The sequence below is a fragment of the Centroberyx gerrardi genome, chromosome 1 (assembly GCF_048128805.1).
Source record: "Centroberyx gerrardi isolate f3 chromosome 1, fCenGer3.hap1.cur.20231027, whole genome shotgun sequence".
NCBI classification, from domain to species: domain Eukaryota; kingdom Metazoa; phylum Chordata; class Actinopteri; order Beryciformes; family Berycidae; genus Centroberyx; species Centroberyx gerrardi.
Window position 1 is genome coordinate 29,002,372 of NC_135997.1, and position 16,210 is coordinate 29,018,581.

Sequence of the window (16,210 nt, forward strand, 5' to 3'; positions counted from 1 at the left end):
TCATTTATTTCTTCATTCATTCTCCGTACACGCTTATTGCTATTTAGGGTCATGGGGGCTGGAGCGTTTCCCAGCATACATTGAGCAGAAGGCAGGGAAACAGCCTGGACAGGTCACACTAGAACATCTTAATTAGAAATGTTTGAATGAAAAATATGTATTACAGTATTATGAGGGTGTGAAAAGTAGCAGCAGTAGAACAAAACAATGCAAAGAAAAGAAAAGACAAAGAAAAAATTAATGAAATATCAGTATACACTAACAAATGAGAAGGATATAAGAATATGTAGAAAACAGATAGCCTATGTGAAGTTACAGGAAGTGCAAAAATGTTTTCTTATTATTATTATTATTATTATTATTGTTATTAGTCATTCATCACTCCCCCCCCCCCCCCCAGTGCAGTCCAGTTCAGTGATGTGAACTCCATCACTCGCTACTTGGCCCGGGTGGCCCCCGCCCTTGGCCTCTATGGAGCCAACATGATGGAGCAGACTGAGGTGAGTCTGTGTGAGAGAGAGAGAGAGAGAGAGACGGGTTTCTGAAACAGCTTGGTGTTCTTGGTCCTCACTGGAGACACTGTGTCTGTTTTCTGCAGGTCGACCACTGGTTGGAGTTCAGCGCTCGGCGTCTCTGTGGTCAGACTGGTTTGACAGCGGCACTGGGTGAACTGGACAAGGCCCTTTCCCTCCGCACCTTCCTGGTTGGACACGCCGTCACCCTGGCTGACCTCTGCGTCTGGGCCGCCCTCAAAGGTCAGTCCCAACCAGGCTGCCAAACTTAAACTTGGCAGCCTGGTTGAACTTAAACTTAAATGGAAAGTACACCCTAAAACACCATTAAAAAACAGCTATTGGCGATGTATCTCTAATCTAATTTCTGGGTCCATTTTGTTGTTTACTGTATTTATCTGAACATCAACTCATCAAGCCAAGTTCCATATAAATGAAGGGGTTCTTTCTAAAATGGTAGAGATCTATTTTGGAAAAAAACAATTTCCAACCAATTCGTCAGTTCATATTTCAAAGTAGGGGTGGGCAATATGGCTAAAATGTCACAATCTTTCCAGGCAGTATCACAATCCACAATATGGATCACGATTTCCAGGTGTTGTTCATATCTACTGGTTTTTATGGTAATGTCGTTTGAAAAATGTTAAGTACGAGAAAAACGTGGAAATGCCTTTTTAAGTAATGTGATTATCTTCAGTCCAGCAATAATTTTATCAGAGTATGTCACAGTTGTCTCTATCACCATCATCTCTATCGCCTATCTTTATCAACTGTCTATCCAGCACTATCTCTTCAGTACTTTAGTCTATATTTCTGTCTCACCCTCTCTCTTATTGTGGAATGAAACAGAAATTAAGTTAAAATTGAGTTAAACTGGTTGTGGTTGTTTGTCTGATCTCTACAGGTCATGTGGAATGGCCAGGCCAGGCGAAATCCTTCTCTCATGTCAATCGCTGGTTTTCCTTCCTGGGCTCCCAGGTTCCCTTCACTGCTGTGGGCAACAAGTGGGCCAGTAGCAAAGCTCCACCACGCAAATCCAATGTAAATATGTCATTTTACCATTCACAAGTGTTATATTTAAATTTTTCATAATATGTATTGTATTCTGTACTACTAGGATTGTCACAATACAATTTTACCTTAGGATACTTTTGGCAGAGCAAGTATAACTCTGCTGTGGAAAACTAGTTGTTGGTTAATGTTCAGTTTGGAGCTGTCATATGCTGCACATGTTTTCATATATTTATAATACCAACACAAGCTGCTGCCCTGTATAGACACTAGATTTTTGCAATCCTTTTGATAGTTCTTCATGCCAGTATTTACTTTACAATTGGTTGCTTGTAATGTTGGTGATCTGTGAATTAAAGCTTATTCTGCTGTTAACCTTACTGGAAGTCACTCTGGGTAAGAGAGTCACAGAAATGGCTAGGATATGAATGCAACCCTATCATGTTTGTGACCGTTTGTGTCTCTGATTGCCAGTCTGAGGAGAAGGAGAAGAAGCAGGATGTTGGGAAGTTCGTGGACCTGCCGGGAGCTGAGATGGGCAAGGTGGTGGTTCGATTCCCTCCCGAGGCCAGCGGGTGAGGCTTACTCTTCAGGTTCAAACTGCCCTGTAAGGTTGGAGATACATCAGAGGCTTATCGGGCCAATTAACGCCATATTTGGACATTCCAACAATAGGGAGGGAAATCCCTAGGAAATCAAAAATGTTTGATATTTACGACCAATGTCTGGATGGGTCCTGAAGAGTGAGATTCAATCAAAGAGCAGAAATGGCCAATAGTCAACGAGAGCCCAGGTTACAGTGAGGTGGAAGAGATATATTAATGACAAAAAAAGTCAGTGAAATCCTGTGTGTGATGCAATGTGTTGTTGGATTTTAAGTCTTCTAGTGTGTCCGCAACCTAAGGGTTTGATTAGGACAGAATGACATTGTAGTTATTTGTGCCTGGTTCACATTCTGAAACCTTGCCTTTCCTAACCTGAGACCTCTTCACTGTGTCTCTGTGGCCAGCTACCTGCATATCGGCCATGCCAAGGCTGCCCTGCTCAACCAACACTACCAGGTCACATTTAAAGGCAAGCTCATCATGCGATTCGACGACACCAACCCCGAGAAGGAGAAGGAGGACTTTGAGAAGGTGAGGCGTCAACGAGCAACAAACCTAAAAGCTTCCTTTCCCAGCTCTGTGTGAGCTTTGGGGACATTTAACAAAAATAAATTATGTGACCTTTGGCTATAATGCTTACCAAGACTTTGAGCAATATAAGCGCATAAATAAGGGGTCAAGTTTGCCTAGAATAAGCTTATAGATGAAGATATGCCTACATATGGATAAGAATGGCCACTCAGCCCTAGCATACAATGTACAATGGTGAGTAAGGGCTTTGTAGTTTGTAACAAATCTTAAAGGACCATACTGTATTTTTTTTTGTTTTAGCCCATGTACTACACTTCATGCATATACATTACTACCAAGCATTTTCCAAAACGTATCTTAAGGTTTTAGATTTTTCAATGCATTTTTCCTACATTCAGCCATTCGTTTCCATTAATTTCATTATGATATGAAAATCAATTTGCAGGCACTTGCAACTACCAAGTAGGCAAGTTGTTTTTCAAAACATCCGTAAGCACATGAATGCACCACTCCTCTCTCACCTTATTTCTCCAATCCATACTTATGGGATTGTGACCAGAAGGTCACCAGCATGAGTGTCAGGACCATTGGGAAAATGTGGGTGGGGAAAGTAAATGAGTAATGCTCTACCCACCCCTAAAAATAACAGTTGTGGTGCCCTTGAGCAAGGCAGTTCCAGCTGTTCCAGTGGAGCTGCTCAGTGGCCAACAGTAGAAAACTGTGGTTGTACTGGGCAGCTTAATTGTGTGAATATGAAGCAGATGGGTCTGAAAAAGACCACAGTGTTCAGTCAACATTCCCTGGATAAATAAAGGTAAAAAAGATGAATGCTTTTTTTCTCATTTGTACCTCTTTCTCTTCTGTGTGTCTGTGTTTCCTCACAGGTGATTCTGGAGGACGTTGCCATGCTCCAGATCCATCCAGACCAGTTCACCTACACCAGCGACCATTTCCCTACCATCCTGCGTTTGGCGGAGCAGCTGCTTGCCGAGGGCAAGGCCTACATCGATGATACGCCTCCAGAGCAGATGAAGCAGGAGAGGGAGCAGCGCACCGAGTCCAAATGCCGCAGCAACAGTAAGGCTGGGGACACACTACACGACTTGAAAGAATAACTCTGGCCACAGTGAATGTTAAAACCACGATGTATAAATTTGTGACATTGAATAACAATAAATAAATAGTAGTGTAGAATAATGTTCAGCTATAGAGTGATATGGTCTAGTTGACAGTCATATTGTCAGCCGTTATCAGATTGAAAACCCAACAAAATCTTAAAATCCAGGCAAGAAATTAAAATCTGAGAACACTGTGGGATTTGAAAATGGGGAAAATGTGTCTGAAGCTTTCCTCCTTCGTATCTCATCTTCTCTTCTCTCTCCTCCCTATTTCTCTCTTCCCTGTAGCGGTGGAGCAGAACATGAAGATGTGGTCGGAGATGAAGGCAGGGTCGGTGTTTGGTCAGACCTGCTGTATGAGGGCCAAGATTGACATGAACTCCAACAACGGCTGCATGAGAGACCCCACCCTCTACCGCTGCAAAAACGCCCCCCACCCTCGCACCGGGAGCACCTACAAGTACTTAACCTCAATAAGATCAGGGGAGGAGTTTAGTGCCTTGTACAAGGCCACCTGTATGATAATTGTTGAGGAAAGGAAAGTGTTACTAGGGCTGCAAGATCACTGTGAAAATGATCTCAATAGTTTAAGATCAGAGACGCCGAGCGCTGTCTTATATCAAATATCATCTTATATCATCTTCTGGACTATTTGCAACTACAGTGGAAGTTCAAAGTAAAATTTGTCAGTATTGCAGATATTCAGAAATTCTACAAATATGAATTGTGGAAACTAAAATATATAATAAATTATTGTGTAGACCTAAAACCTAAGACCTCGCACATTTGTCCAGCTGGTCTGGGAGCCAGGCTGTGGATTTGAACCACCAATTTTCTGGTCATAAGCATGCTTCACTAAGCTCTAGGCTGCCTCCATTAAAGTCCTCCTCTTCTCTCCCAGGGTGTACCCGACGTACGACTTCGCCTGCCCCATCGTGGACAGCATGGAGGGGGTGACCCACGCCCTCCGCACCACCGAGTACCACGACCGCGACGACCAGTTCTACTGGGTGATCAACGCCCTGCGCCTCAGGAAGCCCTACATCTGGGAGTACGCGCGACTCAACCTCAACAACACCGTCCTCTCCAAGAGGAAACTCACCTGGTTCGTCGACCAGGGATACGTCGACGGATGGTAGGTTTAGTTTGGTTTATGTGTTGGTTGATGTTGATAATTAGTTGGTTAGAGAATATACAATGAGTTTATTTTATGTGGGTTATGTTTGTTGATGATTAGGTTTTGTACTGTTGGGTGGACTGTTAAAAATGTACAGTGTCTTCGGGTCCTTGAGTATCATGAATCGAATGATTTCTCCTCTGTGCTCCCGTGTTCTCCTTCCACTCCTCCTCTCCTCTCCCTCCAGGGACGACCCCCGTTTCCCCACGGTCAGAGGAGTCCTGAGGAGAGGAATGACTGTGGAGGGTCTCAAACAGTTCATAGCAGCTCAGGTAGGTCTGTCAGTTATGGTTAGACATGGTTAGGGGAGCAGCCTGGGTTCTTCTATAGAACAAAGATGGGAGTTAATGACTAGTTGATAAAGGATATAAGAGTGATAGTGCACTCAACTCTGTCTGCAGGTCCTGTAAAAGTCCTTAAATATCTCAAATTATAAATTACAATTGTATACTAAACTCAAGGCCTTAAAAGGCTTCCAATAAAGTTAAACATAAAGTTGTAGCACTTTATGTCTTAAATTGCGTTTTTAGAAATGTAAGAATCTGGAGAGAAATCGGCCCAGTCATGCACACGTATATTCTTATGGGATCGAAAGTTGTTTTCATTTTCACATTTATTTCAACTGCGGCATAGGTCTTAGTCATAATTTTAACTTGCAGACACCTGGCTAGAGCTGCATAATTAATCATGTATAATTTTTAGTTTACAACATTAAATGTCATGATCTCAAAAGTAGGGACTTAATAAATTAGTTGAAATCTGCAAATTTGCTATAAATTAAGGAACCTTAGCTACTTTATAGTGTATATAGAATACAAAAGACAGTTTTATTAATTCAACATTTCTGGTCCTCCCAGGGTGGATCCAGGTCGGTGGTGAACATGGAGTGGGACAAGATCTGGGCCTTCAACAAGAAGGTACGTTTGATTTTTCTCCTTTGCTTTCCCCCTCGTGTCACACTGAGGCATGGTTTGCACTGTAGGGCCAACAGATTAGTCTGTGAGCCCAACTCAAATACACAAATATTATGTTTAATCACATTTATTATATATTTATTATACCTGCAATTAAAATGCCCCCCTGCATTACATCTCTGTCATCCTACAAGGTAACTGCAATGGTCCATTAGCTTCCAGGTAAATTTAGATTTTATTGATTACGTTTAAAGCAGGCCCCCAACCTTTATTATGGTGCATTTAACTCCCTCTGTACAGCAGTGCAGTCTCAGATATACAGACAAAGCTGTTTTGACTGTTCTAGATGAAAAGACATAAGGTGATGGAGCGTTTGTGATCAGGGCCCCTCAACTTTGGACCAATCTGCCTGAGACTAAGACAAGCAAACTGCATCTTCTTTGAAGACGCAACTGAAAACCTATTTTAATAAACTTGCATTCAACTAGTAAGCTAGTTTTCAGGGTGAGCGCCTATGTAGAAACCTGGTTTGGAAGTTAGAGGAAAAGTGGTGGTGGGTGAGGTTATCAGGTTATCAGGTGGACTTGTCCCATCACTGATGTTTGGAAGTGGTCCCACAACACCTCCAGAAGGACAAACACAAAGCTCTGTCATCCCAGAATCTCTCAATGCAATTATTATTAATGTCAGTCTGAAACAGTCTGAATAGATTTTTGGGTATCACATTTAGGTAGTATTGTTGTTGCCTATAGGATTATTGCATGAATACATGACATGAGGCCTGCATGTTAATGTTTGCAGCCTGTGATCGACGGAGGGTCAGAGAACTGGTTGTTGGCTCACTGCTGGCATGGCTTCTGTCTGTTTTGCTGTTATTTTTTAACTGCTTTCATTTATCACCTCATTTCCTGCCTCATCGCCGCTCTCCCCTCATTAACTCCCAACACTGAAAACCTCAGAAACCAAACCAGCTGCTTTGTTACGAGTCCTTCATTCATTTGTATTCATACCACATGGTTTTCCCCATTTTCATCTGTCTGGACGTCAGTGTTGCTTCATGTGTGTTTTCCTTGCTGGCACTCGCTGTTTCATCCCAGAATCAGGAAGGAGGCGTATCTCTGAAGCCACGTGTTAAAAATAAAAAAAAAAACATATTTCACGGAACTGGGGGAATGTTGCAGTAGTGGTCAGACCCAGCACGCACTAATGTAAATCTAATGCTGGTAAAAGCACAAATTAGTTACTTGATCGCCTCAGTTTAAGTTCATAAGTAGATTTGATTCCTGACTACAGGCTAGTGTTACATTGTTTCTGATTGGTGGAGCAGACTACAGGCTCTTGGGACTCTCCTACCCAGAATGCCACCGATGTCAGGAGCAAGCTACAGTAGAACATCTGCAAGAGCAGAAGTAGTGATGAAAACTGGCTTCAGGCTGAGATTTAGCAACAAACAAGAGACTGCATCTATTTTTTTTTTGTACACATCAGTGCTTCATACCCCCCAACTAACCCACCCCTCCCTACCCTCTCCAGGCAGTTTCAGGTTCTTCCTCTCTCTCTGCTGTGTGGACTTGCTTTATGTTGCAGCACCTCCTGGTGGTCAGGCTGCCAACCTCTGCGTTTGAGTTCCCTCACTTTATCTTGGCAGCATTTAAAGTGTTGCCTTACCAGTACATGGGTATACACTAGTATTCAATTCTGTGCAGTTGTTGGGTTTTGGATTGTCTACTGTCTAGCTTACGCTCTGAATTACTCTGAATTCAATGGAAATAAAAAATTACTCTGAATTCAATGAGAATAGGTCCAGAATACCTATGATCTGCAGAATGATCAATTTGAATGATTGATTGTGACTTAGTGATTAACCTATAATATATTAATATTGTAGTACTGTAGTTTATTTGAAAGTTTCTAATGTATACATTTCATCCATCCAGTTGCATGCACAGGCTAAGTGTTGGTTAATCAGAACCACAGCCTAGAATAACAGACAGGAATAACAAGCCAGGTTAAAAAAAAATCAGTGACTTTTTTCCACTGTGGTCATCAGATCAGCCCGACACATCAGCCATATGGAAGCCACTGTAAGCTCCACCCCCTGGTGGTTGCCATAGCTTGTGTTGGTCTGTATTAGTATTACATACCTCATAGAGCATCATTCAAGTCTGAATCGTTAGCAGCCACAGGTACTTACAACATACAAGTGATCCACTAAGCGGCTTGTATTTGTATAAAATGTCTACTTAAAGAAGAAGGTGCTCACTAGTGCCCCACACAAATGCTAGTAAAGTAATTTAAGGCCAGTTACAAGCTCTAAAACCTCCATGGAAACAAGACTAAGAGTCTAACAGCCCCGCAACGTTGAATTTTGTGGAAGCGTGTCTGCCGAGAATCGAACTCGGGTCTCCTGCTTGAGAGTTTGCAGTCACATGACCCATGAAGTGGTGAACAGAGCAACTGACCGACCGACAATGCCATCCATAGAGCCCCCGCTGTCGAGGGGCTAAAAATGATCCAGCAGTACAGCATTTCTCACACCATGGGGCGCCAAATGTTACCTTGTGAATTTCATGCACAAAATTGATTTTGTGGCATGAAATGCATTTTTGTCCATGAAACCCAAGAATGATTTTGTCCGCAAAATGCAGAAACAACACTTCCATTTCATGCACGAAATTGAGTTTATGGCTTTTGGTTTCATGGACGAAAATGAAAACACGGTTTTCATTTCGTGGATGAAATAAGCATATATTTAAATGTAATTATTTATTGATATAGATTTATTAATTTGTATTGACATTGCCAAAGGTTATTTTGTGGGACGAAATCCATTTTGTGAAACATATGGCAAGCATTTCGTGGACGAAATGAAGGTAAGGGCTGATGCTTCTTGCGTGGCTGGACATGTGGAGGCGCAGATGTTGCCATCCTTGTAACTTGGTGTTCATGCTTCTCGTGCTTCTCATGACGACCTGAAATCTCCAGCACGTTAGCTGCACTGTAGGAAAAATCAGCTCTCCACATCACCCAACAAGAAAAAATAACCCCATCGGAATCGGCCAGTCGTTCGATTCCTCTTTGCTCACCGATGGAGGCCATGCGGCACCACCAGCCGCATTGTTTCAGATTTCACGTGGTACACAACCTCATGTGCGACTCCAATGCGCCTGCTTGTTTTGGTGGCAATTACGTCATTTTGAGCACATGCACTCTGCCACGTGCGTTTCCACATGAAGCATGACCCAGTCTTAACACTTGGCGCATCAAAGGACCACATGTTTACACTGGCCTAAATGCACATTTCAAATCAGCAGATGGCACATCGGTTTTGCGAATTCTGGAATTGTTTGTCACATTTAACTTTCTCCAGCATGCAACAAAAACAACAGTGCTCTCACATCAAGTTGCATAGCCTACCATTCATAAAAGTGATTTTTCTTTTTTGATAGTTAGCTCTGTAAGGAAAAATTAGATTTTATAATGTGTGTACATGGGAAACCCTGCTTTGTCCATTATTTTCCATGTCTATGACCTGAAGTTGGACTCAAAGAAGATAAAGGCATAACAGGCAAACCACTTAAAAAAGTTTTTTATTTTATTGAAATAACAAGCTGCTTAGTGGATCACTTGTGTTTTGCAAGTACCTGTGGATCCTAACGATTCAGTCTTGTTGAGGTTCTACCAGGTACACATATTTTAAAAAGGCTGCATTACACAATAGCATCTTGGATGGAGTTTGACATTATGTTCTCTCCATACAAGAGTGACAGGCATGTATCAGGGTTGGGCTCAGAGTGGAGTATGAGGGAGAAAAAACAGAAAGGTGTTAATAGTTGTATGGAGGAAGCAGTGGTAAGGGGATGTAACGATCCATTCTGTGTAAATGTGTCTCTAGCTCTTTCCTCTCTCTCTCCCTCCCTCTCTCTCCCCCCTTTCTGACATTAAACAGCATCTCACTCTTCTGTTTCCAAGCTGCCAATTAGCTGTCTGAAGGTACTCCTCCTCCTCCACCTCCTCCTCTTCCTCAGTGTCACCCACTCCCTCCCTCCATCCTTGCATCCTGGGCTGGTTCATCCCAAAATCCACTAGCAACTTTCATTATTTTACCAGCCAACTAGATGTTTAGAGTAGCACGGGACTCCAAATGCTGGTTGATTATCTGCCAAAGTACAGGGAGCAAAGGGCAGCAGGGTGGTGTAGTGTTTAGAGAGAGGTGGTCCTTTAGCCAGAGGACCTGGGTTCAAACCCCCACCCTGCTGAAGTGTCCTTGAGCAACACACTGGGCCGCTGTTCTGTAGCTGACCCTGACCTCTGACCTCCCTGTAGAGGGGGGCAAGAGAAAAGACTGTTTCTATACAAGGAGTAATAGTAGAGGAGCACAAAATCATTATTACTAAAGTGGCTGGTAAAGTAGTTTTGATGGTATCTTCCCACCCTCCATGTTTTTTCCTGTGTGCTGCTCTCCTCACCTATCACTCCCCCCACTCATATTGAGGTAAACTCTTTGAGGAGCTGTCTATGCTCTGTTTAGCCAACATCTATTCAGGCCTGATCCTGACGCTCTGCTACTGGACTGTCGACTTCTCCAGAACTTATGTAGTAAATGTTGGCTTTGCTCTTACCTTTTTATGTGATGTTGATTGTATTTTTGCTCATGTACGTTACTGTACGTTGCTTGCCTGCAACATTTATGTTTGTCATGCTGCTGCCGTCTTGGAAAATGTCTCCCTTGAAAAATAGATTCTTAAAGCGATGGTAGCCAATTTTACATGTTGGTGGCCCGAAATGGCAGTGAATGTAACTGTTTGAATTTGAATACTTCATTACCCAGAAATCCTGTAATGTGATGTCAGTAAACTAAACTTCTTCTTGGTGGCTATTTGGGTGGAGGTGGTGAAGAAGTTCAGCCATTGTTGGTGAGTCCAGCTTTCCTGAATGGAGCGCTCACTCACTGCTGTTTAGGAGACCGTTTTGATTTGTCGCTTCCTGTGTCAGAGGCTGATGAGACAGGGAGGAAGACGGGTGGATTTTTACATAAAAATTTTGCCTAGTGCAGCTTTAAACAACAAATAAATTCAAAACTTCAGCAGTCCATCCAGTAGAAATGGTAGTCAGTCAAAGCTCTTGGGTTTTATTTTTACAGGACATTCATCCCCAGTGTTAATTCCTCTCAGCCCTTCTCTTCATCTCCATCTACAACTTTACACTTCATCCTCCATTCATTGCAGCTTCTGTAGTGAGCTGTTGAGAAGCCTCTTTACATTTAACATGTCAGTCATTTATGTGAATTTTATCCAGATAGACTTCCAATGAGTGTAACAGTCGAATAAGCTTCAATTCCTAGATCAACATTACAAGCAACCTGTAGAAAAGAGGTCAAGGGTCAGAGCCATAGTGCTCTTCTATTGCTCCCTGTAGAGAAATTCAAAACTCGTTTTCTGTCTCCACTGTCAACAGACTATTAAATGATAAGAAGTGATAACTCTGTAATGCTAACTGGCATAAAATGGTCTGGTAGCAATGTTAGTGAGTCAGCAGTAAGCACCTCTGTGAGTCATTAGTCTTACTTTTGAGGTATATATAAACTTTTGGACGGTCAGATAATTAACTAGATAAAAATTGTTTTTGTGAAATAACATGGCAATACAATTTTGTAGTGAGAGTATGAAGAGACTCAGAGGTTTTCATCTGGTCGCATTTTATCCTAGAGGTCTTTGATAATCAGTGGGTAGAGGAAGGCACTAACACTGCCAGGGTTAGGGGTTCAACTCCCACTGGGGCCACGCAAACTGAAAATCTATGCACTCATTGTACTGTAAGGAGGTTTGGATAAAAGCGTTCACCACTTTGTCTTTGCTGATAATTTGGCATACTCTAAACAAAATGGCCTCCCATACAGGCTGGGAAACATTTGTCTGTTAGCCCACTCTACGCGTAATCGATCATCATTTGGAGTCCTATTCTAAGCATCTACAGTAGCTGGCGGATAAATTGGTGAACGTGGTTGGTGGATTTTGCCTTTTACGAATAAAAGCTAGTTTCATGGCCTGCATACAATCCTCCTATACATGGTTCACCAGTGGAATCAACCTTGCTTTCTCCATCCCCATCTTCCTGCGTGTCTTTCTTTGCATCCTCACTTATCTTCATTTAAACCCAGTTCCTTTGGTAGAGTCTGGGCATTTTAGCTTTTCATTTTTTTTTTTTCTTCTTTTGACAGAAAACAGTTTATGAATGAGGCTGCATCATGGTCCATCATGTCTTCCCATTACTCAGCATTGTGTATGTGAATGTTATCCTACAGCGCTGGTCTGCTGTTCCTTATACTGACCTGTAATGACACTGTGTGTGTGTGTGTGTGTCTGTGTGTCTCTCTCTCTGTCTGTGTGTTAGGTTATTGACCCGGTAGCTCCCAGATACACAGCTCTGTCCAGCTCCTATGTGGTTCCTGTTTCCGTCGCAGAAGCCAAGGAGCAGATGAAGGAGGCGGCCAAACACCCCAAGGTCATACATCTCTCTCCCTCACCCTCTCACTCTCACAAGGGATGTGATCAGCAGCCCCTCTAGGAATTTGTGATTGTAATAATTAATGCAAATTAACTTATAATGAACGCATGCAATTTTGGCCAATCATCACACTTTTTCACATACAAAGGTACAAACAAACCAGATGTAAACAAAACCTGATGCAAATCAAGCATTTTGGTTTCATTAATCACAAAAAAAAATGGATCAGGAAACCAGTTGGAATGTTGAAAATGTACAAGCATTGCTATACATCCTGCCTATCTCTGCAACACTATTATTGTGACACTTATCCAGAGAGACTTCTAATGAAGTCAACAGTAGAATTGGCTTCAGTTCATAGATTACAAGCAGTAATAGCAGTAATGCAGTTATAGCAGTAATAGAGTTAAGGAGAAGGGTAGAAAAAAAAATATTTTACTTGACAACAAGAGCATATTGGAGTGATTGGAGGAAGAAGACGTGTTTCTCAGTAAATATGTGCTGAGGCTGTCCATGTGTCCATCCAGAATGCGGAGGTGGGGATGAAGGAGGTTTGGTACGGCCCTCGGGTTCTGGTTGAAGGGGCGGATGCCGAGACCTTCTCTGAGGGAGAGATGGTCACCTTCATCAACTGGGGCAACCTCATCATTACCAAGATCAACAAGTAAGTGTGGACTAGTGAAGAGTTGGATAGTGACACATTACAGTAATACTGTTACTTTTCCCAGGAATGAGTATTGGGGACGGGTGATGCATCTCACCACTGTATTCTGACATTTTCAAAATTGATTGGCCCAAGGGTGGGTGCTGCAATTACAGGTCAAAGGAAGGTGACATATTTGTTCCTGATTTGCCCAGAGGACAACTGAATGTTGGTGGGGATCATGTTTGCCATTTGCCTTGCGTTGAATGCAGCTGTTCAGTTCATGCTCCTACCCTTTCTCACCACACAGGGGCGCTGATGGTAAGGTTTTGTCCATGGATGCTCGTCTGAACCTGGAGAACACAGACTTTAAGAAGACGACGAAGATCACGTGGCTGGCCGACACGCCCAGTGCCCCCCTGCTGCCCACCGTCTGCATCAACTACCAACACCTCATATCCAAAGCTGTCCTGACCAAGGAGGAAGACTTCAAGCAATACATTAACAAAGACAGCAAGGTCTGCACTCTGCCATCTGTGTGTGTGCTGGTGTGTTCACGCTAGTGTGTCTGTGTGTGTCAGACATTGTGTGTTACTGTGTGTGTATGTGTACATCTGTACTGGTCAGTGTGTGTGTCTTATATCTGGTTACTGTTTTCATTCATACAGTAGCTTCTATTTTCCCTCACTGTCTCATTCACTCTCTCCCGGTCTGTCTCCCTCTCAGGTGGAGGAGAGGATGCTGGGTGATCCCTGTCTGAGGAACCTGAAGAAAGGTGACATCATCCAGCTCCAGAGGCGGGGCTTCTACATCTGCGACCAGCCCTATGAGCCAATCAGGTGAGGCCGTGGAGGGAGGGCACATTGGTGATTTTATTTAAGGGACCGGTGACGGAGCCCCACCCTGCTTCTCATTCATGCAGTTCACCACATTCACACTGGGAGCTGCCCAGTACCACCACAGTCTTCTAATGTTTGCTACTGAAGTTAGGGGTCAAGTGCCTTGCTCAAGGGTGCCTTGACAGTAGTAGTTGAGGGAGAAGGGACCATTACTCAAATTTAACCTGGCTCATGTCTATTCACTGTCCTACCATCTGTAAGTGTGTGTATTCATTCTACTACTTTGTGTTGTCCAGCCATGTTGATGTGTGTATTGATTGTACTACGGTCTGTGTGTCTAACCATTGTTGTGTCTGTAGTCCTAACAGCTGTAAGGAGAGTCCCTGTGTTCTGCTCTATATTCCTGATGGACACACCAAGGAGATGCCGACTGCTGGATCCAAGGACAAGAGCAAGAGCCAGGCCTCCAGCAACACAGTGAGTGGCTTTCTAACCCCAGATCAGTCAATGCCTTCCACTCGTGTGGAAGCTCATTCATTTCAATGAGAGAATGTTTTACTGCTGCACCGTGTTGCGATGCATTATTAAACTAAACCGAATGTTGTTTTACCCCATTTTTTGCGAGAGCTTTGAAGTTTTTGTGCTGAAAAAATGTCTTCAGTGAATCAAAGTTGCTTTGAAAATTGCAATGCTACCATCAATAATGATGACTCATCAGTTTCATCTCAGTTTTTTGAGCCAGATGCATTACATGCTGTGTGTCCTAAGGGATCCTTTCCTTACAGTGCTGCTTCTTTGTTTTTTATCAGCCCTGTTATCAGTGGGAAACGAAATGCCCCAACAGCACTGAGAGCTTAGCATGGTTGCAGCGCTCAGGCTTTCAAGTGTTTCAAGTTGAAACTATTTCAGCTTTTATCAAGAGCTCTGCACTTGAAATCGGGGGGTGGTGCTTGCATTGTTTGATGTGTTGGTTCTGTGCATTTACTCTTACTTTGGATCTAAGCTGACAGTGATTAGGATGTTATAATGTGGACTATCTTATTTTGAGGGGATTTTCAGGCATATCAGAAGAGTCAAGTCAACTTTATTTGTATAGCCCTTAATCACTGTCTCAAAGAGCTTCACAAGGCCCACATTATGAAACAATAAATGAACATGACATCCCCCAACCTTAGACCCTCAACTGAGGACAAGGAAAAACTCCTTAGGAAAAAAAATAGAAGGAACCTTGCTACCTTGGGGCTACTTAGACCAGGATGGTCAGGCGTGCCGTGGGTGCCGAGAATGTGCAAACAAAGATTAAATGTTGATTACAAAACGGAACATAACCAAAATACACCAAGTAAGCACAGTAGAACCCTTGGGTGAAGCGTCTGGATCTGGTGCAGGGCATCAGCAGCAGCTCGGTCACCATTATTGTAAGAGTCTGGGTCAACAAGGGCGGCAGCACTGCCCAGCTGCAGCCATAGCTTGAAACATATAGGAGATGCACCTGTACACACAACAGACAAACTCATTCACTCACTCCCACTCGCACACAGACAAGATCAACATGAGTGAACAAGTGCACACAGACCAGACAAACAGGACAAGCAAACTTAATTCCCATCGGCAAGAACCCGAGCTAGTGCTAGCCTAACCTTAGTCTATAAAGACACTCCCAGTAACTGTGAAAAGCTAAGGTCGACCAAATGATAGTGAAAATAAAAAAGGTTTTGAGCCTGGATTTAAAGACATCAGTAGAGTTTGCCTCTCTAGTCGCAGCAGGGAGACTGTTCCAAAGAACGGGAGCATGGTAAGAAAAAGCTCTGCTGCAGTTTTCTTCTCAACTGCTGGGATAGATGGGTGGCTATAGATGGGTGGCTATCTCACTTGAAAAACACACATAGGCACACTTCTTGCCCTTCTTCCCCTTTTCTAAATGTGCTTTGCTTCTGTCTTTAGCCGGCCCCCCCTGCCAAGGCCAAGGCTGCCCCAGCCCCAGCCCCAGCCCCAGCCCCAGCCTCAGCCTCACCTTCAGCCCCTGCCGGTGATGTGTTCTCCAGCATCGTAGCTCAGGGTGAAGCTGTTCGCCAGCTAAAGGTTGCCAAGGCCCCCAAGGACGAAGTGGACAAGGCCGTTCAGCAGTTGCTTGCCCTGAAGGTACTTAAACTGGAACTAAAAGTATCTTACTGGAACCTTAAGTACTTAAACTGCAGCTTAAAGAGTAATTCCAACCTAAAACCCTTTTTTTTTTTAGTTGTAAACTGGTATTTAGTACGATTTAGTTATGAAATACAACAATGGTGGTCATATTGTCAACATTTGCAACGTGCTGGTGCTGAATTTATCTCACTAATCCTGGCTCAGTTCA

The 16,210-nt window shown here is 43.2% G+C and overlaps 1 protein-coding gene across 2 annotated transcripts in view; it reads left to right on the forward strand.

The window, feature by feature from the left end:
* The window catches only part of eprs1 (glutamyl-prolyl-tRNA synthetase 1), a 31,927-nt gene that overhangs the window by 3,320 nt on the left and 12,397 nt on the right, over positions 1–16,210 (forward strand). For both annotated transcript variants that reach the window (XM_078283181.1, XM_071922141.2), the window contains exons 3-18: positions 401–500; positions 599–755; positions 1,417–1,553; positions 1,998–2,098; positions 2,533–2,659; positions 3,544–3,736; positions 4,066–4,237; positions 4,679–4,912; positions 5,142–5,226; positions 5,812–5,871; positions 12,262–12,372; positions 12,903–13,039; positions 13,329–13,536; positions 13,745–13,857; positions 14,217–14,334; positions 15,802–15,999. In XM_078283181.1, coding sequence (XP_078139307.1) covers positions 401–500; positions 599–755; positions 1,417–1,553; positions 1,998–2,098; positions 2,533–2,659; positions 3,544–3,736; positions 4,066–4,237; positions 4,679–4,912; positions 5,142–5,226; positions 5,812–5,871; positions 12,262–12,372; positions 12,903–13,039; positions 13,329–13,536; positions 13,745–13,857; positions 14,217–14,334; positions 15,802–15,999 — 2,251 coding nt within the window. The remainder of the gene's footprint in view (positions 1–400; positions 501–598; positions 756–1,416; positions 1,554–1,997; positions 2,099–2,532; positions 2,660–3,543; positions 3,737–4,065; positions 4,238–4,678; positions 4,913–5,141; positions 5,227–5,811; positions 5,872–12,261; positions 12,373–12,902; positions 13,040–13,328; positions 13,537–13,744; positions 13,858–14,216; positions 14,335–15,801; positions 16,000–16,210) is intronic.